Source organism: Podarcis tiliguerta (assembly GCF_965153285.1).
Source record: "Podarcis tiliguerta genome assembly, chromosome: 7".
NCBI classification, from domain to species: domain Eukaryota; kingdom Metazoa; phylum Chordata; class Lepidosauria; order Squamata; family Lacertidae; genus Podarcis; species Podarcis tiliguerta.
Genome location: NC_139540.1, coordinates 40,625,931 through 40,644,043, shown reverse-complemented (window position 1 = coordinate 40,644,043; position 18,113 = coordinate 40,625,931). Strand labels below are relative to the sequence as shown.

Below are 18,113 nucleotides of genomic sequence, written 5' to 3'. Positions count from 1 at the left end.
TTTTATTCTCTTTCCCATTGTGCTATTTGAAATAGTATCAGTGTATTGCAGATAAAAATAGGTTTAGCTTTACAGCTTTATTTGAATTATTAGTTCCATTTTGTGTATACCAGAACTGAGGCAAAAATTATAGGCCTTGTACAGGAACACAAGCCAGTCCTTAGAAGACTTCTGTATCTTTAGGAGGCACTCATCTTTAGGAGGCACTTGGGGTGGGGCTGTAGCTCAGTGGACACAGCTCCTTCTTTGCATGCAGGAGACTCTTGGTTTAAACACTGGCAATTCTAGGTAGGTTTAGGAAAGATGTCTGTCTGAAATCCTGGAGAGCCACTGTCAGTCCATAGACAATACTGACCCAGATTGGTGAATGTTCTGACTTGATATAAGGCAGGCAGGCAGGCATGTTCTTTCTACTTGTTCGACAAATGTGTTTGATTGCTGGCTAGAATAATAATACATAACCCTAATGTTTATTCTTATTAGCTTCACCTTTAACTCCTAAGGCATGAAAGAATCAGAGCTCAAAAGGATGATAAAAGGGGGAGGAAATCCAACATGTTTACGTAAACTAATATTTATGAAAGATCCCAATGTGTTTCAAGCCTCAGTTCTTCTAGGGGACAAAAACCTTTAATATATTCTGTAAATACATACACCATGCAGCAGGCCTTACTTTTTGTACAAAGACAGTTTTGCTCTCTGGTTGTACTCAAAAAGGAGAAGCAGAGGTGGTCTGTTTTTAAACAAAGTGTTCTTCCTTGGGTTTGGGGGTGTTAGGTTTTGGGTTTTTTTTGTACAATATGAATCTCTGGATCATGTAGAGAAGCTTTTAAAATTATTTCCCTGAACATCTGAGGCTAAAGGTCCTTAGGATATTCTCATAACCATTAGTTTGAAGTATTCTGTATGGCATTCTGATTCTCTATTGTCCCTTCCTCATATGTTAATTCATCAAGTGGTGCTCGGCTCCACTTTATTCTTTCAGGCAAGCATCCTTCAATTTGTATTGTTGAATGCTTCGGAAACATCATACACTGTACATCCCAAACATACTATTGCACACCCAATCTTTCTAAGAATTATGAAGCATCTGTCATTGGTGAGCTAGTGTGTGACTCAGAATGCTCAGTTGCCAAAAGTACTAAACAGCTCAAAGTCCAATTTCTGTGAGGGAATGGAAGGTTGTCCATTTGACTGGCATTAAGAGTGAGACAATTGGCCTCTGCTGGCTGATTGTCTTACCTACTCATGTTCTTCCAACATACCACCAACTATGCTATTGAGAGAAACAGCTGAATGAGCGAACAGGCAGAGGAATACTGGCACAGGTCATGTGCTCTAGTGCGTATTATGCATTCCCTACTCATCAACATGATGCATGCCAGTACTGCTTCTGTTCAATTGTACCATTTGTTTGAATAGGCAGAGAACAGGTGTCAGGTAGAGTGGTGAGTGAGATCAATGGCAGCTGTAGGGGTTTTTTGTTTTGTTTGGAAAGGGGGTCTACCTAGTGAGTAACCCTTGTATAAGCTAGACATTCTGACGGGGGTAATGTTCATGTTAAGATAATCAGCTTTTAATAAAGCTGCTGAGCAATCATACTTGTTTTCCATTCCATATAATATTTTATGGGCAATCTATAGTGTTTTAAAAGGTTAACCTGTATATGCTGACTCAGGCAATCAGTTTGAATACATAACTAAAACTTGACTATGTGCAATCCACTGAACTGTGTCAATGAAATAGCATTTAAAATATAAAATAGATGGGTGCCTTAAGCTGTCTGTGTTTGCATAGGATGGTTAAGGGGGGAGAGGCCATATTGGTGCCAGGAGAATGTCAGCCACATGGCACCCTGCACAATCTATATTGATTGAGCGATTCAGAGAATTATGGGTTGTGTGCTGACCAAATAGGCTGCTTGAAGGAAGGAGTAGCTCTACACATCATCATGTCTTTCCTTGTGGATTGCTTTCTGCTCTTTTGGCATTTTGCTAAGGCACCAGACTAGAATTGTGTGGGCAAACATACTGTGTGGTTACACCCTAATTGGATGACTTTCCCTAGGGCAGTAGATTTTAACAGATTTACAATTCATTGTTCTCTTTAATTCTCAGTGTGGCTTGCAGTTCTGAAAAGTGACAGTAAGACCAAACACTGAGCAATAAAGAAAAGTTATACTAAAAGCAGCAGTAGGAGCAAAATATAAGTAAGCAGGTTTTAGCAAAGGCCCCATACAGCAAAAATGCTTCTAACCTGGTGCCAAACAATAACAATGTAGGTGCCTGCAGTGGTGGACTTGGGGCTCTCAAATTTCAGTGGTGCCCTGTGCAGCTCTAAATCCCACCCCCCAACCCGACTGTTGTGATCTGTTTGACATCATTGTTGCGGTGCCCCCCTGTGGTGCCCAGTGCAGCCAAACTACCCTAAAACCACCTCTGGTGCCTGGTAAATAATCACTGGGAAGGGTGTTCCAAGGTCTGGCACCATTACATAAATGGTTTTGCTTTTAGCTGCTTTGTTGTTTAGTTGTGTGACCCCATGGACCAGAGCACGCCAGGCACTCCTGTCTTCCACTGCCTCCCGCTGCTTGGTCAAACTCATGTTTGCAGCTTCGAGAACACTGTCCAACCATCTCGTCCTCTGTCGTCCCCTTCTCCTTGTGCCCTCAATTTTTCCCAACATGAGGGTCTTTTCCAGGGCGTCTTCTCTTCTCATGAGGTGGCCAAAGTATTGGAGCCTCAGCTTCCAGTGAGCACTCAGGCCTGATTTCCTTAAGAATGGATCGGTTTGATCTTCTTGCAGTCCATGGGACTCTCAAGAGTCTCCTCCAGCACCATAATTCAAAAGCATCCATTCTTCGGCAATCAGCCTTCTTTATGGTCCAGCTCTCACGTCCATACATCACTACTGGGAAAACCGTAGTTTTAACTTTTTCTTGCTTTTCTCCCAAGAAGCAGGCATCTTTTAATTTCATGACTGCTGTCACCATCTGCAGTGATCATGGAGCCCAAGAAAGTAAAATCTCTCACTGCCTCCATTTCTTCCCCTTCCATTTGCCAGGAGGTGATGGGACCTGTGGCCATGATCTTAGTTTTTTTGATATTGAGCTTCAGACCATATTTTGCGTCCTCCTCTTTCACCCTCATTAAAAGGTTCTTTAATTCCTCCTCACTTTCTGCCATCAAGGTTGTGTCATCAGCATATCTGAGGTTGTTGATATTTCTTCCAGTAATCTTAATTCCAGTTTGGGATTCATCCAGTCCAGCTTTTTGCATGGTGAATTCTCCATATAAGTTAAATAAGCAGGGTGACTATATACAGCCTTGTCATACTCCTTTCCCAATTTTGAACCAATCAGTTATTCTATATTCAGTTCTAACTGTAGCTTCTTGTCCCACATAGAGATTTCTCAGGAGACAAATGAGGTGATCAGGCACTCCCATTTATTTAAGAACTTGCCATAGTTTGCTGTGGTCGACACAGTCAAATGCTTTTGGGTAGTCAATGAAGCAGAAGTAGATGTTTTTCTGGAACTCTCTAGCTTTCTCCATAATCCAGGGCATGTTTGCAATTTAGTCTCTGGTTCCTCTGCCCCTTCGATATCCAGCTTGCACTTCTCGTAGTTCTCGGTCCACATACTGCTTAAGCCTGCCTTGTAGAATTTTAAGCACAACCTTGCTAGCGTGTGAAATGAGTGCAATTGTGTGGTAGTTGGAGCATTATTTGGCGCTGCCGTTCTTTGGGATTGGGATGTAGACTGATCTTCTCCAATCCTCTGGCCACTGCTGAGTTTTCCAAACTTGCTGGCATATTGAGTGTAGCACCTTAACAGCATCATCTTTTAAAATTTTAAATAGTTCAGCTGGAATATCATCAATTCCACTGGCCTTGTTATTAGCAGTGCTTTCTAAGGCCCATTTGACTGCACTCTCCAGGATGTCTGGCTTAAGGTCAGCAACCACACTACCTGGGGTGTATGAGACATCCGTATCTTTCTGGTATAATTCCTCTGTGTATTATTGCCACCTCTTCTTGATATCTTTTGCTTCTGTTAGGTCCTTACCACTTTTGTCCTTTATTATGGTAATCTTTGTACGAAATGTTCCTTTCATATCTCCAGTTTTCTTGAACAGATCTCTGGTTTTCCCCATTCTATTGTTTTCCTCTATTTCTTTGCATTGCTCATTTAAGAAGGCTGCAGAGATGGGTGGGGGCATCAATATGAAGGTTTCCAATAGTAGTGGAAGGGCATGTTTATGCAGGAGATGAATGTTCAGACACCCAGAACCCAGACTGTTAAACGCTTTATAGGTAAAAACCTGCACTACTAATATTCTCCAGTAAGTGAAAAAGAAACAATGCTTGCATGTAAACACCACACTAGTATGTATTTGAGCTCCTCAGCTTAGGATCAGTTTAGTACCTTCTGGAGTTGCTTATGTTGGTTTCTGAGTACATGGTGACAGCAGCAATTACTGTCAAGACATCAACATCTGAAGTTATTGGTGTCCAAACATTCTTTTGTTGTCTCATCTTCCCAAGTATCTTTCAGCATCTTTGATATTTGTTTGTTTCACAGATTTTTGTTCTACCTCTTCAACACAGGGGTTCCCTAGGTGGTTAAAAATCAGAATTGCAATAAAAGATTAAAAAATGGTGAATAAAAATGGTTAAGAACAACCCAGGAACAAAAGCAGCAGAATATGGAGACAACAAATCATTGTCATAGGAAGTAGAAAGCCTAAGGAAGTCATAGTGTTATTGACAGTGTATCCATCAAATAAAGAATATCAGTTATGGGAAATTCCATGTTGTATGTCTATGGGGTTCCCCCCCCAAAAAAGCACTTTTTCAAAAAATAAAATAAAAGCTCATTGCAGATTAATTCTGCATCACACTGTAATGCAGCCATTTTAAAACAGACGTATGCAGTCCCAGCTGCTCAGTGACATGGGTCAGGGTATACCTAGATTGCAATAACTGCTTCTTTCCCCATTCACATGGGGCATGTGTGAAGAGGAAAAGGCATGGATAACCTAATCAAAGATCTGGAATAAATCTTGATTCAAAGTAGCATGTTGAAGATGATCATGAAGAATTACAGTTTGAGTTAAAACTAGGTTGGGGGTTGTATTTGTATTTGTATTTGCTATGAGTGGATTAGCAATTTAGGAAGAAAAGAGGGGAAATGGGTTGGGGGACAGCCAATGAACTTATCTATCCCGACAAGGTAGAGCAATAAAGATCTACAAAGCATGAATGGCTGTATGCATGCATGTGCTTCCACCTCTGCCCACCACACTTTATTTGTACACCTTGAGATCTGTCCTTGCACTGTGCTCAGTTGTGGCAAATCTTGGTGCAGATACTAACAATAGTATCTCCTTCAGTAGACCATGAGCAACATTCCGTGCAACACAGCAGAAAGCATGTGGTAACCTGTAACTTAAAGATACCCATTATGGTTGATAAGCAGTAAAAAAACCACAAAAAACCACTAACTGCAAGACAGAGAGACAGAGACCGGCACATTTACCAGTTAACATATCTAGCTTTTTCAAACCCAAATGCAATTTCCTCCCTTCTCTGTTTTGCTGAGATAGTACAGTTGAACTAAATCATATAGTAGTGAGGGAATATTTCACGCTGTGTCTTCATTTTTGAAGGCCACAAACGACACCAAAAATCAGTATCATAACTTATGTATAGCTAGAGCTTTGACTTTAATCCCTTTGACTTTTATCTCAAGTGTTGACTCTTGCTACTATAAATAGAATTTAAACTATTGTAAAAGAGTTTCATGCTGTTATAAAATAGGGATTTGATTTGACTTTGTTTAACTACACTAAGGACTTCTTTGTGGCTGGCTTAACACAGACCTTCCATTATTTCCATATTTGTTCTAAGTTAATTCTCTTTTAGACATGTAGAAACGCTGCTGCTCTAGGAGGTTTTGATGGCCTTTCTCTTTGATCCGTAATCAAGGCAGCTTTGAAGAGCTGTACTCTATTTTATTATTGTATTTTTTGCCTCAGGGTTTCCTCAGATTTGTTTTGTAAGGCTATCTTTGTACTTGTTTGGCATGGTAGTATGTGTGTTATTTCTTTACAATGCATAGCTGAAGAAAGACAGAAATTCCTGTTTTATAATAATTGAGTTTGGTTTGTGATGCTTTGTAGATATTTAATCTGAAATGTGACATGTAAGTAGCAGACCCATTGAATTTTGCTGTATATGCGCTCTAGATCTTTACTGGGTAAAACTCACCTTCCAGAAAATAATCAGATCATGTCCTATTTCTTCTGTATAGATTTGTGAGATGCTGCTGTAGGTATGTCTCTTTTTGAAACAGTAGTCCTCAAACATTCTTGTAGTGAACCATTTTCAGTTAAATGGGGTAGGGACACCCTGTGGTATTTTAAGCTAAAGGAGGAGGTATCCTGGTAAGGGGGATAACTAGAGCAAAATAATGATGTCTCATTAGCTGGCTAAGTTCACATTTGTCCCATAGCTGGAGGCTGGCAACCTGAAAGCAAAGATAATGAGTTGGATCCTGTGGACTTTCCATATGATTAAAAGAACATGAATGAGGGATCACAGGAAACACTCTGACCAGCCCCCCCAAAAAACCCCAGGGGTAAGCCCCCATGGACTTCTGATTGGAAAGAGTGGGAAGGAATTTGAATCTGCCCTGCTTTATGCCCCAGTTCAGACAGGAATCTTTCCCAGTCCTTTCTGAGGATGCCAGATATTGAACCTTCCTTTTGCATGCAGATCATGTGCTCTATCTACTACAGAGCTTTAGCCCTTCTCTAAAAAGCACCTCCACCACACACGAGTTCCGGGGATGGTGCAAAGTATTATATGTAGTTTATTGCGCAAGATTTGTATTCTAATATTCCATCCAAGGAGAAAAATCAAAGTAAATTACACCCTTAGAAACAATCAACATAAAACATAATGAAACAGTGCATTAAAACAAAAAAACAACAACAGAAAACAAACTTTATAATAGAAATGCTGCTTCCTTCTGCTCCTGGTCTTGGATCCGTTAAGTGTGTGATCAAATTTCCAAAGCGTTGTTTTTTTAAAAATAGGAGCAGGGACCATGATCTGAATTAGGGCTGTGGTACAGGGAAGGGAGAGTTAAGGTGTAATTTCTGCTCTATACTACTATTATTTGCTTCATAAGGAAATCTACTATTTGGGCCCATAGCAGTTCCAGTGTAAGGCAAATAACAGCTTTTTGGGGGGGAAGGGGGGGAATTAATTCAGAAAATGTGTACAAAAAGTCATGCGGGTGGAAAAAGTAACACACACTTAGTGTTGTGATCTCGATCTGTGCCCTGGCCCCTCTACAGTTTTGAAATATTAAGAGATGGAAATGCAGTTACACACTTAATGTACGCACCAGATTAACCCTTTGATATTTTTTGATTTTTTTAAAAAAATCATATAGTGCCTTTTAAATTATCAATCCAATCCTAGAAAAATACTAGTTGTGTGGATGCATTGCATGCTAACTTCTCTTCTATCTCCATAAGCATTTATGTTCATCAACACATTTAGAATCTGGCTGTAGGTGGATTTCTTCCCAAAATGTTCAGCCCTTGCCCATGTTTTATGGGCCATGCCATTCTACACCAAGAGTGATGCATGTTTTGTTATTTAGGATCCTTAGAATGATACATCTTAATGGCCTTCATTTCTATGACAAAAAACAGTTAAAAGGTTGGAAGAGGCATGAAGAGATAAAAGAGCTGAACTGCACAATCATGCAAAGCCAATATACATTGACTTTTTAAAAATGAAGATGCTACTCTTATTCCTGCTTGGGAACTGATTTGAGTAGTTCACAGCTGTGTGTTTGTGGATAATGCATTGGTTGCAAACATAGCTACTTAGAGGGTATGGCTATGCTTTGGGATGCTGTCTCTCATTTCATGTACTGTAGATGCTGATTTATCTCCTATGACATTAATCGTCTCATAGCAAGCGATGGAATAACTTGCAGATGCCCTTCCTCTCCTCATTTATGAAGATAAATGTCATAACATGATGGCTGATCTTTGTTATGACACTAACCATTATAACATTTAACAAACGTAGCAAAAAATATCACTGACAGCTAGCAAGAGCATCTGTGTATGTGGGGAGTGATCTTGCCGCTCGTGCCTCTAGCTCAGAACCCTGACTTGTCATATTTAGTTTCTGGAATACTTTTAAGTAATAGATTTGGTCTGAGTCAGCAAACAAATATAATTGACTGGTGATACAGTGTTACGAGTATATTACTTAATGGTGCTGTGGCTCGAGGGTATAGGAATTAGAGAGAAGACACCCTAAGATTCTGAAGAGAGGGGAGAACAGTGGGTCTGTGCTTTTGAGACATCAGGGGTAAGGCTTCCATAGTAAGCAGAATCATGGCGCAGCCTTAGCTCAACACATCTGGTTGGAGATGAAACCCAGATGTTTGTCTCACAAGATGAGACAAGCAGAAGTGCAACCATACGAAGAATCTGTGGGAAAACAGCAGCTCTAGCCCTACATATTATACATGTGGAAGGGTTTCTAAATTTTTGTTTTGTGCTCAGATCCCTCCCACAAAATACTGGCCATTTGCAGGCACCTCTGTCTCATTTTGGATGCCCAAAATGAATACTTGGACCAGGCAAAAGGAGGAAAGGGAGTCCAGAGTGATTGTGAACCCTGCTCCTTTTTATCTCGAGGGTCTGGGAACATCATAGCCTGAGCAGTTGCCAGGTCTGCATCTGGATCACTCCAACAACTGTCTAGCATTCATGTTGTATGTTATGAAGAGAGAAACCAAAAGTATTCCCTCCCGCTGGTATTCCAAAATAGAACAACATCCTTTTGGCAACTGATGTTTGGCAACTGAGGCAAAGATTTCATTTCTTTGTGAGCAGATCTGCCTATTTTCTTCTCATGGTCCCCAAATATATACCATAATGCCTGTGAGAATGAAAAATGAAACATTTTTTTTTTATTATTATTATCATTATTAATAACAGGAAGAAGCTTTCCTTCTCCTAGTTTCAATTTCTCTCTTCACTCTTTTCATATGTAAATTAGGCTTTTCATATAGACAGCAAACATGCCTTGGATATCAGTATTTTCTGAGGTGTTCAAATTAAGTCTTTCTTCACAGTTCACTAGCAATACTCCTGCTAGAATTGATCAAGACACAGAACATGTCATGTTTTATGAATGAAGTGAGTAACCCCAGTCCAGAATTGCTATTCTAACAAAAGAACTCACAAGCCCTATTTGGACGTTCATTTTGTACATGTGTAAACAAATGCATGAAGGGGGAGTGGGGGCACACTGCCAAGACCCAACCCTCTTGGTCCACCTTTCAACCCTTCACAAGGCCCAGCCAAAGGTCTGAAGCAGGGAGCCGCATCCTGTTTGCCCCGGCTCCCCATGTGATTTAGAATTCTGTACAATCATGGTTCTTCTGTATAGCACAAGGAACTTCCATGGATGGAAGAGGCTGCCTGCTTCAGACCTTCAGCCTCAATTCTGTGGAATACTGAAAAGAGGGTGAAAGTCACGCATCTTAATGGGTGGTGCTTAGTAGTACTCCACCACTCTCCTTCATCTGTTTGTTCACAAGTGAGTAAACAGAACACCAAAATAGGGCATATAGTAGGGCATTATTTGATATTGCAGTGGTGGAAACTCCCCCAATTGCTGTTTATTATTATTATTTTTAAAATTTGTATACCGTCCTTCATCCATAGATCTCTGTAGACTATATTTTTTATTTTAAAAAAGATACAGTAAACTACGGATGTGTTAGCTTAACTTTAGGTGAATTTGTAGAAAGCCAAGAATGAATTTTATTTCTCCACTGAAAATGCAGAGGAAAATAGACAACAAAAGGACCGTGTCCCCTGCTAACACGTATGCAGAAGAGTAAAGGTGTGATATATACACGTGTACTTTTATAATGATTACAAACGATGACCTCTATATTCTGCAATTTCTGTCCATGATCAGCTAGCAGCTCCCACCCACCACTCAGATGAACATTGCTGTACAGTGGTACCTCGGGTTACAGACACGAGGTTACAGATGCTTCAGGTTACAGACTCCGCTAACCCAGAAATAGTACCACGGGTTAAGAAGTTTACCTCAGGATGAGAACAGAAATCGTGCGGCGGCAGCAGCGGTAGGCCCCATTAGCTAAAGTGGTACCTCAGGTTAAGAACAGTTTCAGGTTAAGAACGGACCTGCAGAACGAATTAAGTTCTTAACCCGAGGTACCACTGTACTCCTGATTCCATTGCTGTCCTTAATCTTCAGGAAGTAGTAGCATATGGAAATAATTTTTGTAGGCATCCTCTGATTTAGTAGCCTGTGACCCTTTCTGTCATATTCAGCACCATTATTAATGCATTTGATGCCTTCTGATTTGATGACTGCAAAGTTCTTAATATGGGGAGTGCCCTTGAAAACTGTTCAGAAGCTTCAGATAATGATGAACACAGCTGCCCTAATTTGGCAGGAGCACATTGCACTGTCGCTTCAGAATCTGCACTGACTTCATATGGTATTTGGCCCACACTTCTAAATGCTAGTTTAAATTTCTGAAATCCTAAACAACTTGAACCCAATATACCTTTGAGACTGACCTCTTCCTTGTTTCCCATACTAAAGTGACATCTCAGTGGTAACTTCTGAATGGCAGCAGTCTGTTCTCAAATCCCCTCCCCACCCTCGCCCCAGATTCCTGTGGTCATACACTGAATGTCTTCTGGAATTAATATAAAATCTTTTCTTCTTCTATGTGAACATTTTTGTGGGGGTGATTGGGGAGTTGGCGGGGGTTTTCTTTTAGTATCTCTTCTGTTTCTTGTATGAGATGTTGTGTTTGGCTCTGGATAAGCATGCTGCTAATTGTTTCCTGATATATGACTTTCAGGAGAGAATAGGCTAAACATCCAAGTAATAAAGTCTATTGAGGTTGAATATAAGAGTTTTGGTACAAGAACTAAACTCTTACAGTTCAGCAGCAATGCCATGACAGTGCATTTGTGGCTGAAATATAAGGTGTCCGGCATTTGTAGTCATTGTTTTCCACTGTGGTTCCTCTAGTTCTTCAAGAAAGGTCTGAAACCTGATGAGTCTCTTGGTAGGGACATCCTTGAAGTTTCAGGAATTACTTAATGTAGTACACCGTACTATAAACAGCGGCAGAGAAAGCCACTTGGGCGCCTGGGGCGGCGTGCCCAGGGGCAGGGCACACCGTGGGGCCTCTGGAGTCTGCTTTCCTGCTTGCACTCAGCTGCCCTACAGCTGGGGGGCAGGGAGGCCGCGGGCGGAAAGTTTGGGCAGCGCAGAGCCTGCATGCATCCAAGCCACCGCGTCTTTCCCAGGAAAGACGCCTGGCTGGGGCGTGCTGCAGGCCCCGTGGTGAGTGCCGCCTGGCATTTTGTCACCCCCCCCAGTGGTTTAAGGTGGGGGATGCATATTTTTTCACTCTAAAATGTAGGGCAACATTTTCTTTATCTCACCAGTTTTTGTAGTCTAATGTGTTGCATCTTAGCTTGTCATTCCTCATTTTAGATTCAATAAAATTGAAGGGAAAGGGTGCTGGAAAGGGGGAGGTAGGAAGTGTTGTCACTTTTAGTAGCTTATTTATCAGACATCTGACCAATATTGTCCTGGTCTATCATGTCCACTTCAACACCATTTGAAATGTCACTGAAATGTCTTAAGCTTTTATTTTCTTTCATAAGCATCTTATTAAGCTACAGAGATGTTTCGGTTCTCTTTAAAAAGCTGTCTCACTTAATGAATTATATGAGTTGGCTCAGATTATATACAACACTGAGCAAACCATGGTTTTTTTGTGAACATGTGAGTATGCAGGTTCCCAGGAAGATTCCCAGAAGGGTTCCCAGTAGTTTACCTGCTGCCTCATTATATGAGACTAAGCCATGGTTTGTCTGAGTAGGTCATCTTCTTCTGATAAAACGATGAGCAGCAAACCAAACAAAATTTGGTTATAACTTATGGTTTGTCTGGGCTTAGTCTGGAATAGTTGGTAGCAAGAGGACTGGGAGAAGAAAGCAGTGTATGATCTCCTCTCCAAGAATCTGCACACTCCTATGTTTGAGCAAAGCTTTGGCTTAGCATTACGTACAAACTGGGTAGCCTTTGTTCTTTCCAAAGAAACTACATGACTCCAGGTTGTATTTTAAAATGTTCAGAATCAATAAATGGCTCTTGCTGTGGGAAAGCAATGCCTCCCCCTTTCTCTCTCTTTTTCTTTGGCATGGGTATATGTGGAAACTTTTTTTTTAAGGATTGGATGAATAAAATTCACAATTCAGCAAGATATTTGAAACTCCTGCCCACACTAGTGTATGCAATAACAAGTAATTGACGCAGCAAGCTATTAATTTGCTCTTTCAGATTCAGCCCTTGTGCATCCTGGGATACTATTGAGTCCTGCCCTGTTTGTTTCCTACTGTAGTGGCTGTAATGCTGCCTTGTTTGATCAAAATCTGTGTGCTGTGTGTGTCGCTTTGTCAGCTTGATTTTTGTTTTGTGCTGTGTCTTTTGTAATGATGCTATTCTGTGTCCATCCCTGTGTCTACCCACTGTTTCCTGCACCAGTTCAGTGCAGCTTCTACCCTACTTCTCCCTTTTTCATGGTCAAAGTGGACATGAGATTGCCTTTCCCTTTCCATCTAAATGTGCTGTAACACCTCACATTACAACTTCCTCTAGAGAATAGGCTGTGATGTCATAGAGAAGGGGACAGGGCTACCCAAATTCTCTCAATTTCAGGGAGGAGCTGCCCAGGTGTGCTGAGGGCCCATACGCGGGAAGAGAAACAGGGAGTCCTCCACAGTGAGTAACCCCACCTTCGAGTGTACCCAATATCCTTCATAGCCTTGTCCAGTACAGTATAGTTCCCTCCCCTTCATGACCATTTTGAAGTCTATTCAGTTTAAACTCTGGAATATTTCCAGTTCAGCTTGAGTTTCTTTCTTCTTGCCTTATCCTCCATTTCATCTTCCTTCTTCTTGTTTTTTTTTTAAATAAAGTTTTATCTTTTTAAATTTTACTGAGGTCTTAAATCCACTTTATATGCTTACTGCCCGATCTGCAACTAACCTTTTTTGTGTTTTGTTTTGTTTCATTTTATCTGAAATTTGTTTCTTTGGAAGTATGGTTTGGCTCCCAAAGCTTCTGTGTGGTTTTTAATCTCTGGATTTCACTCCTCTTATGGGTAAGGATCCAAACTGTGACGGGATACTATGTTGGGCAGTGGACTGCTATATGGTCTTATGAGTTGAAAAGGGGAGAACAGGAAATTTTGAAAAATAAAAGAGTAGCTATATATATCTGAATGGAATGAGACTGCTTTTGGCGGGGGGGGGGGAGCTTTTACTGCAGCCAATATTAAGGGTGAAGTATTGTTTTTATCTGCAATTTCTTTGGTCTCTGATCTTCAAGTTTTGGAGCACAGCTGTTGCTGGAGAATTGCATTTGCAGCCTTAGCAATTCATTGTATTGTAACATAACACACTTGCAAAAGCTCAGCATGATTGGCATGCATCTTTGTAAAATTGTTATACTAGAGCAGCAGTGGAGGACCTGTGCATTCCAACTCCCATCAGCAATAGTCACCATGGCTAATGATCAGGAGTGATGGGAGGAACACAGATTCTGCATCTCCTGCCATGCAGGGACAACAGACATGACATCTGGAATATGGTGATTGTGGTGGATCAGCAGCACTTCCTTAAGTAATTGGGAAGTCATAGTACTTGTTTAAAGAAATCCCTGACCTCTTCTCCAGTTATTAATGTTCAGTAATTTTTGGTATGACACCATTTATTCCTGGTGGGCAGCTGTTCTAATGATTGTCATGACATTCCCGGGAGAGCAGCTTAGGAGTGATTGGGTATGGATGATGAGCTAATTGCCTATTTCTCATTGTAGAAAGGCAAGTTATAATAGTGCTAAGTTGGTAATATCCTTAGATACAGTCTATGTGCTGTCACCATTTCCTGTACTTGGTCGATTGAATTCCTAGAAGTATGACTAAGAAGAAAAATATGGAGGAGGATACCAACTAGAAGGACAGTAAAAGAGGCAGAAGCCTTCATACCAGTTAGACGAAATGGAAGAATATTAATTGGGACTTCATAAAAGGCAAAGGAGTGGAAAACTTAGCTGAACTGGAAAGTATATTTCAGCAACCAATTATGATGGTTTCTGACGCTTCATTTTCCACCCATGTTAAGAATTTTTCATTCTTTAACATTCTGAAACCTATCATGTTCTTCTAAGAGCTCTGCAAATGGAAGGGTTCCCTGAAAGTGCACTATTAGTGACAATAAACAGTCCAAACAGTAGCAAGATTTACCTCCCTTCTCTCCCCACCTTACAGGAAATTGTTTCTTGCATTTGTAATAATAAATCATAGGACTTGTTCTTCTAGTTCTCTGCCATGTAAGAGTCTTCCTGTGCATTTTGTGAGGTTTCCACCCATGATTATCAGTTTAAACCTGTTGTTAGCTAAGGTGCTTGTTCGGCAGTTGATAAAAGACCCCAGTCTTGACACGACAACTTCCCACTTTTTACACAGCATTATGCAAAGTGCATGATCAATGACACAATCATTTAAATGTATGCAATAATGATTTTTTACCTTCTTACACATATATTTCTTTTTAGGCACTGGAAAAACATCCCAACTCACCAATGACTGCAAAGCAGATATTGGAAGTTATTCAGAAAGAAGGGCTGAAAGAAACAAGGTCAGTATTTATATATTTGCCTTTACAATATTTGCCTTTACAAAAACAAAATTTAAGGAAAATATCTAAATTGAGGTTGGTATGTTGTTCATAATTCAGCAAATAGCATTCTGTGTTTGAGCCTATGATTACAGAGGAAACCTAAATATATAATAAATAGATATTAGGAGGGGAAATCAGAAAGGACAATATGGCTGCAATCTTATACATTGGGGTGGAGAAGCATTTATTTTGTCACCGTACCAGATTCCAATATAGTCAACACTTAGGCCATTTTTAACATTCTGCCACTTTTGTACATTTAAACTAATTTTAAAACAGAATTTCTAGCCACCATAGCAAATCAATGACACGAACACTCTCCCAGACCACCATGCTCAGATTGCTTTGCTTTGAGAAAGGACCCTGTTGCTCAGAGCAAGACTGAGAGGAATGTAGGAAGTGGACTAATAATGGCACATCTAGGTCAGCATTGTCTACACTGACTGAGAGAAGCTCTCCAGGGTTTCAGACAGGAGTCTCCCTTAGCCTTATGTGGAAATGCTAGAAACATCTGCTTCCAAGCAACTACTCTACCAATGAGCTGTGGCCCTTCTACAGGACAGAGGTGGAAAGCCCTGCAAGAGTTTTGTGTGGCTGCAGCAGCCTCAGCAGTAGCCAGTGAGTGAGATTAGTGAGCAGGAGCCCATATAGTGCTAATCCTTTACATTCACTGCCTGATACATTTGCCTCAGTTTCTCTCATGGAGCTACTGGCCATACTTGGGCATAGCCAGCAAAGCCAACTTCATATAAAAACTATATGAGTGTTGGTCCTGTCCTTTCCTTGGCACAGGGCATGCTGAAGCAAGACAGGTCATTAGCTGCAGCACCAAGGATAGCTCCGAGTGAACAACTTGCTCCAAAGAAGTCAAGAGTAAACTGAAAAGCTTTTATGCTCACAGGGCCAGATTGCTTGGAGCCTAGAACTCCTCCTTTCTGGCAAGTTTTTTTTTTTTTTATGTGTGCTGTCTGCGTTGATGTGATGAATTGAGAATGTGAGCTTCAGATGTGGAGGCAGTCAGTTTCTCATGGAGTGCAGGCTCAGAGGTTATAGACTCCAGAGGGCCTGCCTCTTGTGGTCTCAGACTCCAGAGCCTTTGCACTGCTGGGCTTAGGCTGTGACTCAGCCTTTGGCATGATGTGGGGGCCTGGATTATCCTTTGGTGCTGCTGAACTAATGTATCAGGTTGGCCCCTCTGAGTCGAGACCCAGGCTGCTGCTCCAGGTGCCAGCAGACCCAACCATTTCCCCATCATTTGAGTGTAGGCTGCTACTTTGAACAGGGGTTCCAACAGCTTTATAGACATATGGAAGAATATGGGATTCCTTCCAGATCCTGGTAAAGAAAGGACAGGAGGGTCTCCTGTCCATCTGTTGCTTGCAACCTGTATTTCAGACACAGCAGTTTGCAAAAGTCTTACTAGAGGCTTTGTGCTACCTACAAGCCACAGTGGGTGATCCCTCAAGTGTATAGCAATTCATGTCTTCCAGAAATCATTATAGCTTTTAGCTGAAGCCAACAGAGTTCAGTTTGTGCGTATGTGTTGCCCCATTCATGGGCCAGAGAAGTACATATGATGCTGTCTTCTACTGAATCATTGGTCCATCCAACTCAGTAGTCTCTGCTCTGATAGGCTGCAGCCTTCTACAGCTCAGATCTGGATCTTTCTCAGTCCTGTCTGGAGATGCCATTGGGTAAATAATGATGGCCTACATGAAAAACCTATTCTGTACCACTTCTGGGCAGTTCTTCTCAAGGCTTGAGTTCCCTCCCTCATTAACCAGGAGAAATTAACAGAGAGAGAAAATGTGTTGCGTTTACATGGCATATAGCACCACTTTCTAAGAAAGAATGCAGATCATTTGCAGTTCTCCTTGTATACAGTATAGGTGTGTGTAATAAAATACAATGGGCGAGTTCCTAGAAGGCAACTAAACACTAAGAAGTCACTGTTGTTATATATAGAAGTAAAGATAAAATTGTGCCAAGTCTTAAAATAGAGTCAGTATAGACAGATGCTTGGTGCAAGTGCCAAATAATTGGGGAATGAAAGTTCAGCAAAAATTAATAATAATTAAAATGTAGCTACTGAGTTATAAATAAGTTGACAAGAAAATCAAATGTTGTGGTACAATCATTTCAATTGTTTTGAACTCTTCTCCACTGCTGTTCCCTTCTTTCTTATGTCTTTTGAAGTAATTGAACTCTGACTTCTGATACTGTTATTATTATTCATAATAAAAGCAGCCCCCTTGATGATTATACAGTCTTCATCATATTTATTCCCACAGATTATTGTATTATTGTACCATTGGAGAGACTGGGTAATGGGAAAATGGCAAAAAACAACAACCCCAAAGTAATTGGAATTAGAAATAAAGGAAACCTTCTTTAACTTTTTTTTCCAAAGAAAAAGACTCTAGAAAAAACACTGCAGCTAGCTTAAATGGCCCATTCTGTGCTGTAAAAAATGAAAGATAAAAATCAATGCAGTGGAAACGCATAAACTGCCAGTGACAAGTGTAAAAGGAAAAACTGTTTACTCTTGCATGAATTGTATTATAGTGCACTATTGTGTTGTAAACTTGTATACAAATGTATCTGTAAAGTTCAGCACTTACTTTAAGAAATGGTGTTGCTAGATAACTCTGAAGGCAAGATAGAATGGAGAGATTTATGTTTGAACTGAAGAAGCAATGAGGTTGTTGCTATACTAGAGTGCTTTAGCAGTGCTGAGGCAGTGCTTTTCTACAATGAGCTGGTTAAAATGGAGGTTTCACAGCACTTTAAATAGTGCTATATTATTCAAAAATCCCCTTGCCTATGGCCACTGTCCTTCTATGATGTTTATTCATAAGTGTCCTGTTAAACAAAGACCCCTTCCAACATTAATTAGAAGTAACTGCTTGCATGTTCTGACAACTTAATTGTTTCATGTTGGGTGTGGCAGTGGAATTATGAAAGCATAACTTCTTAGTTGCTTCCTGTTTTCAGTTTCCATTGCTGTGGTTGGGGGAGGTTGTAATCACCTAGTTACTTTTTACTGGTTTTCATTTCTATAAAATAAAATAGCAGTATTTTGCAATATAATAATTAAATGGAAAAACATTTACTAATATATAAGTAATTAAAGTTTGTCCCCTTGCCCTAATACAGAATAAGGGACAATCAAGAGAGCTGTTTCAATAGGTAATTAACAGGCAATTCAGCAGTAATCTTACTCTGCACCTAACAAGAAGCAATAAAGCTAGCAGAACCTACAAA

General features: G+C 40.5%; 1 protein-coding gene across 3 annotated transcripts in view; it reads left to right on the top strand.

Annotated features, from left to right (window-relative positions):
- ASXL3 (ASXL transcriptional regulator 3) overlaps positions 1-18,113 on the top strand; it is a 103,914-nt gene that overhangs the window by 4,983 nt on the left and 80,818 nt on the right. For 2 of the 3 annotated variants that reach the window (XM_083451498.1, XM_083451499.1), the window contains exons 2-3: positions 12,826-12,888; positions 14,725-14,807. In XM_083451498.1, the coding sequence (XP_083307624.1) occupies positions 14,752-14,807 (56 nt within the window). In that variant the 5' untranslated portion in view covers positions 12,826-12,888; positions 14,725-14,751. The remainder of the gene's footprint in view (positions 1-12,825; positions 12,889-14,724; positions 14,808-18,113) is intronic. The other variant, XM_083451497.1, reaches the window with a different exon arrangement.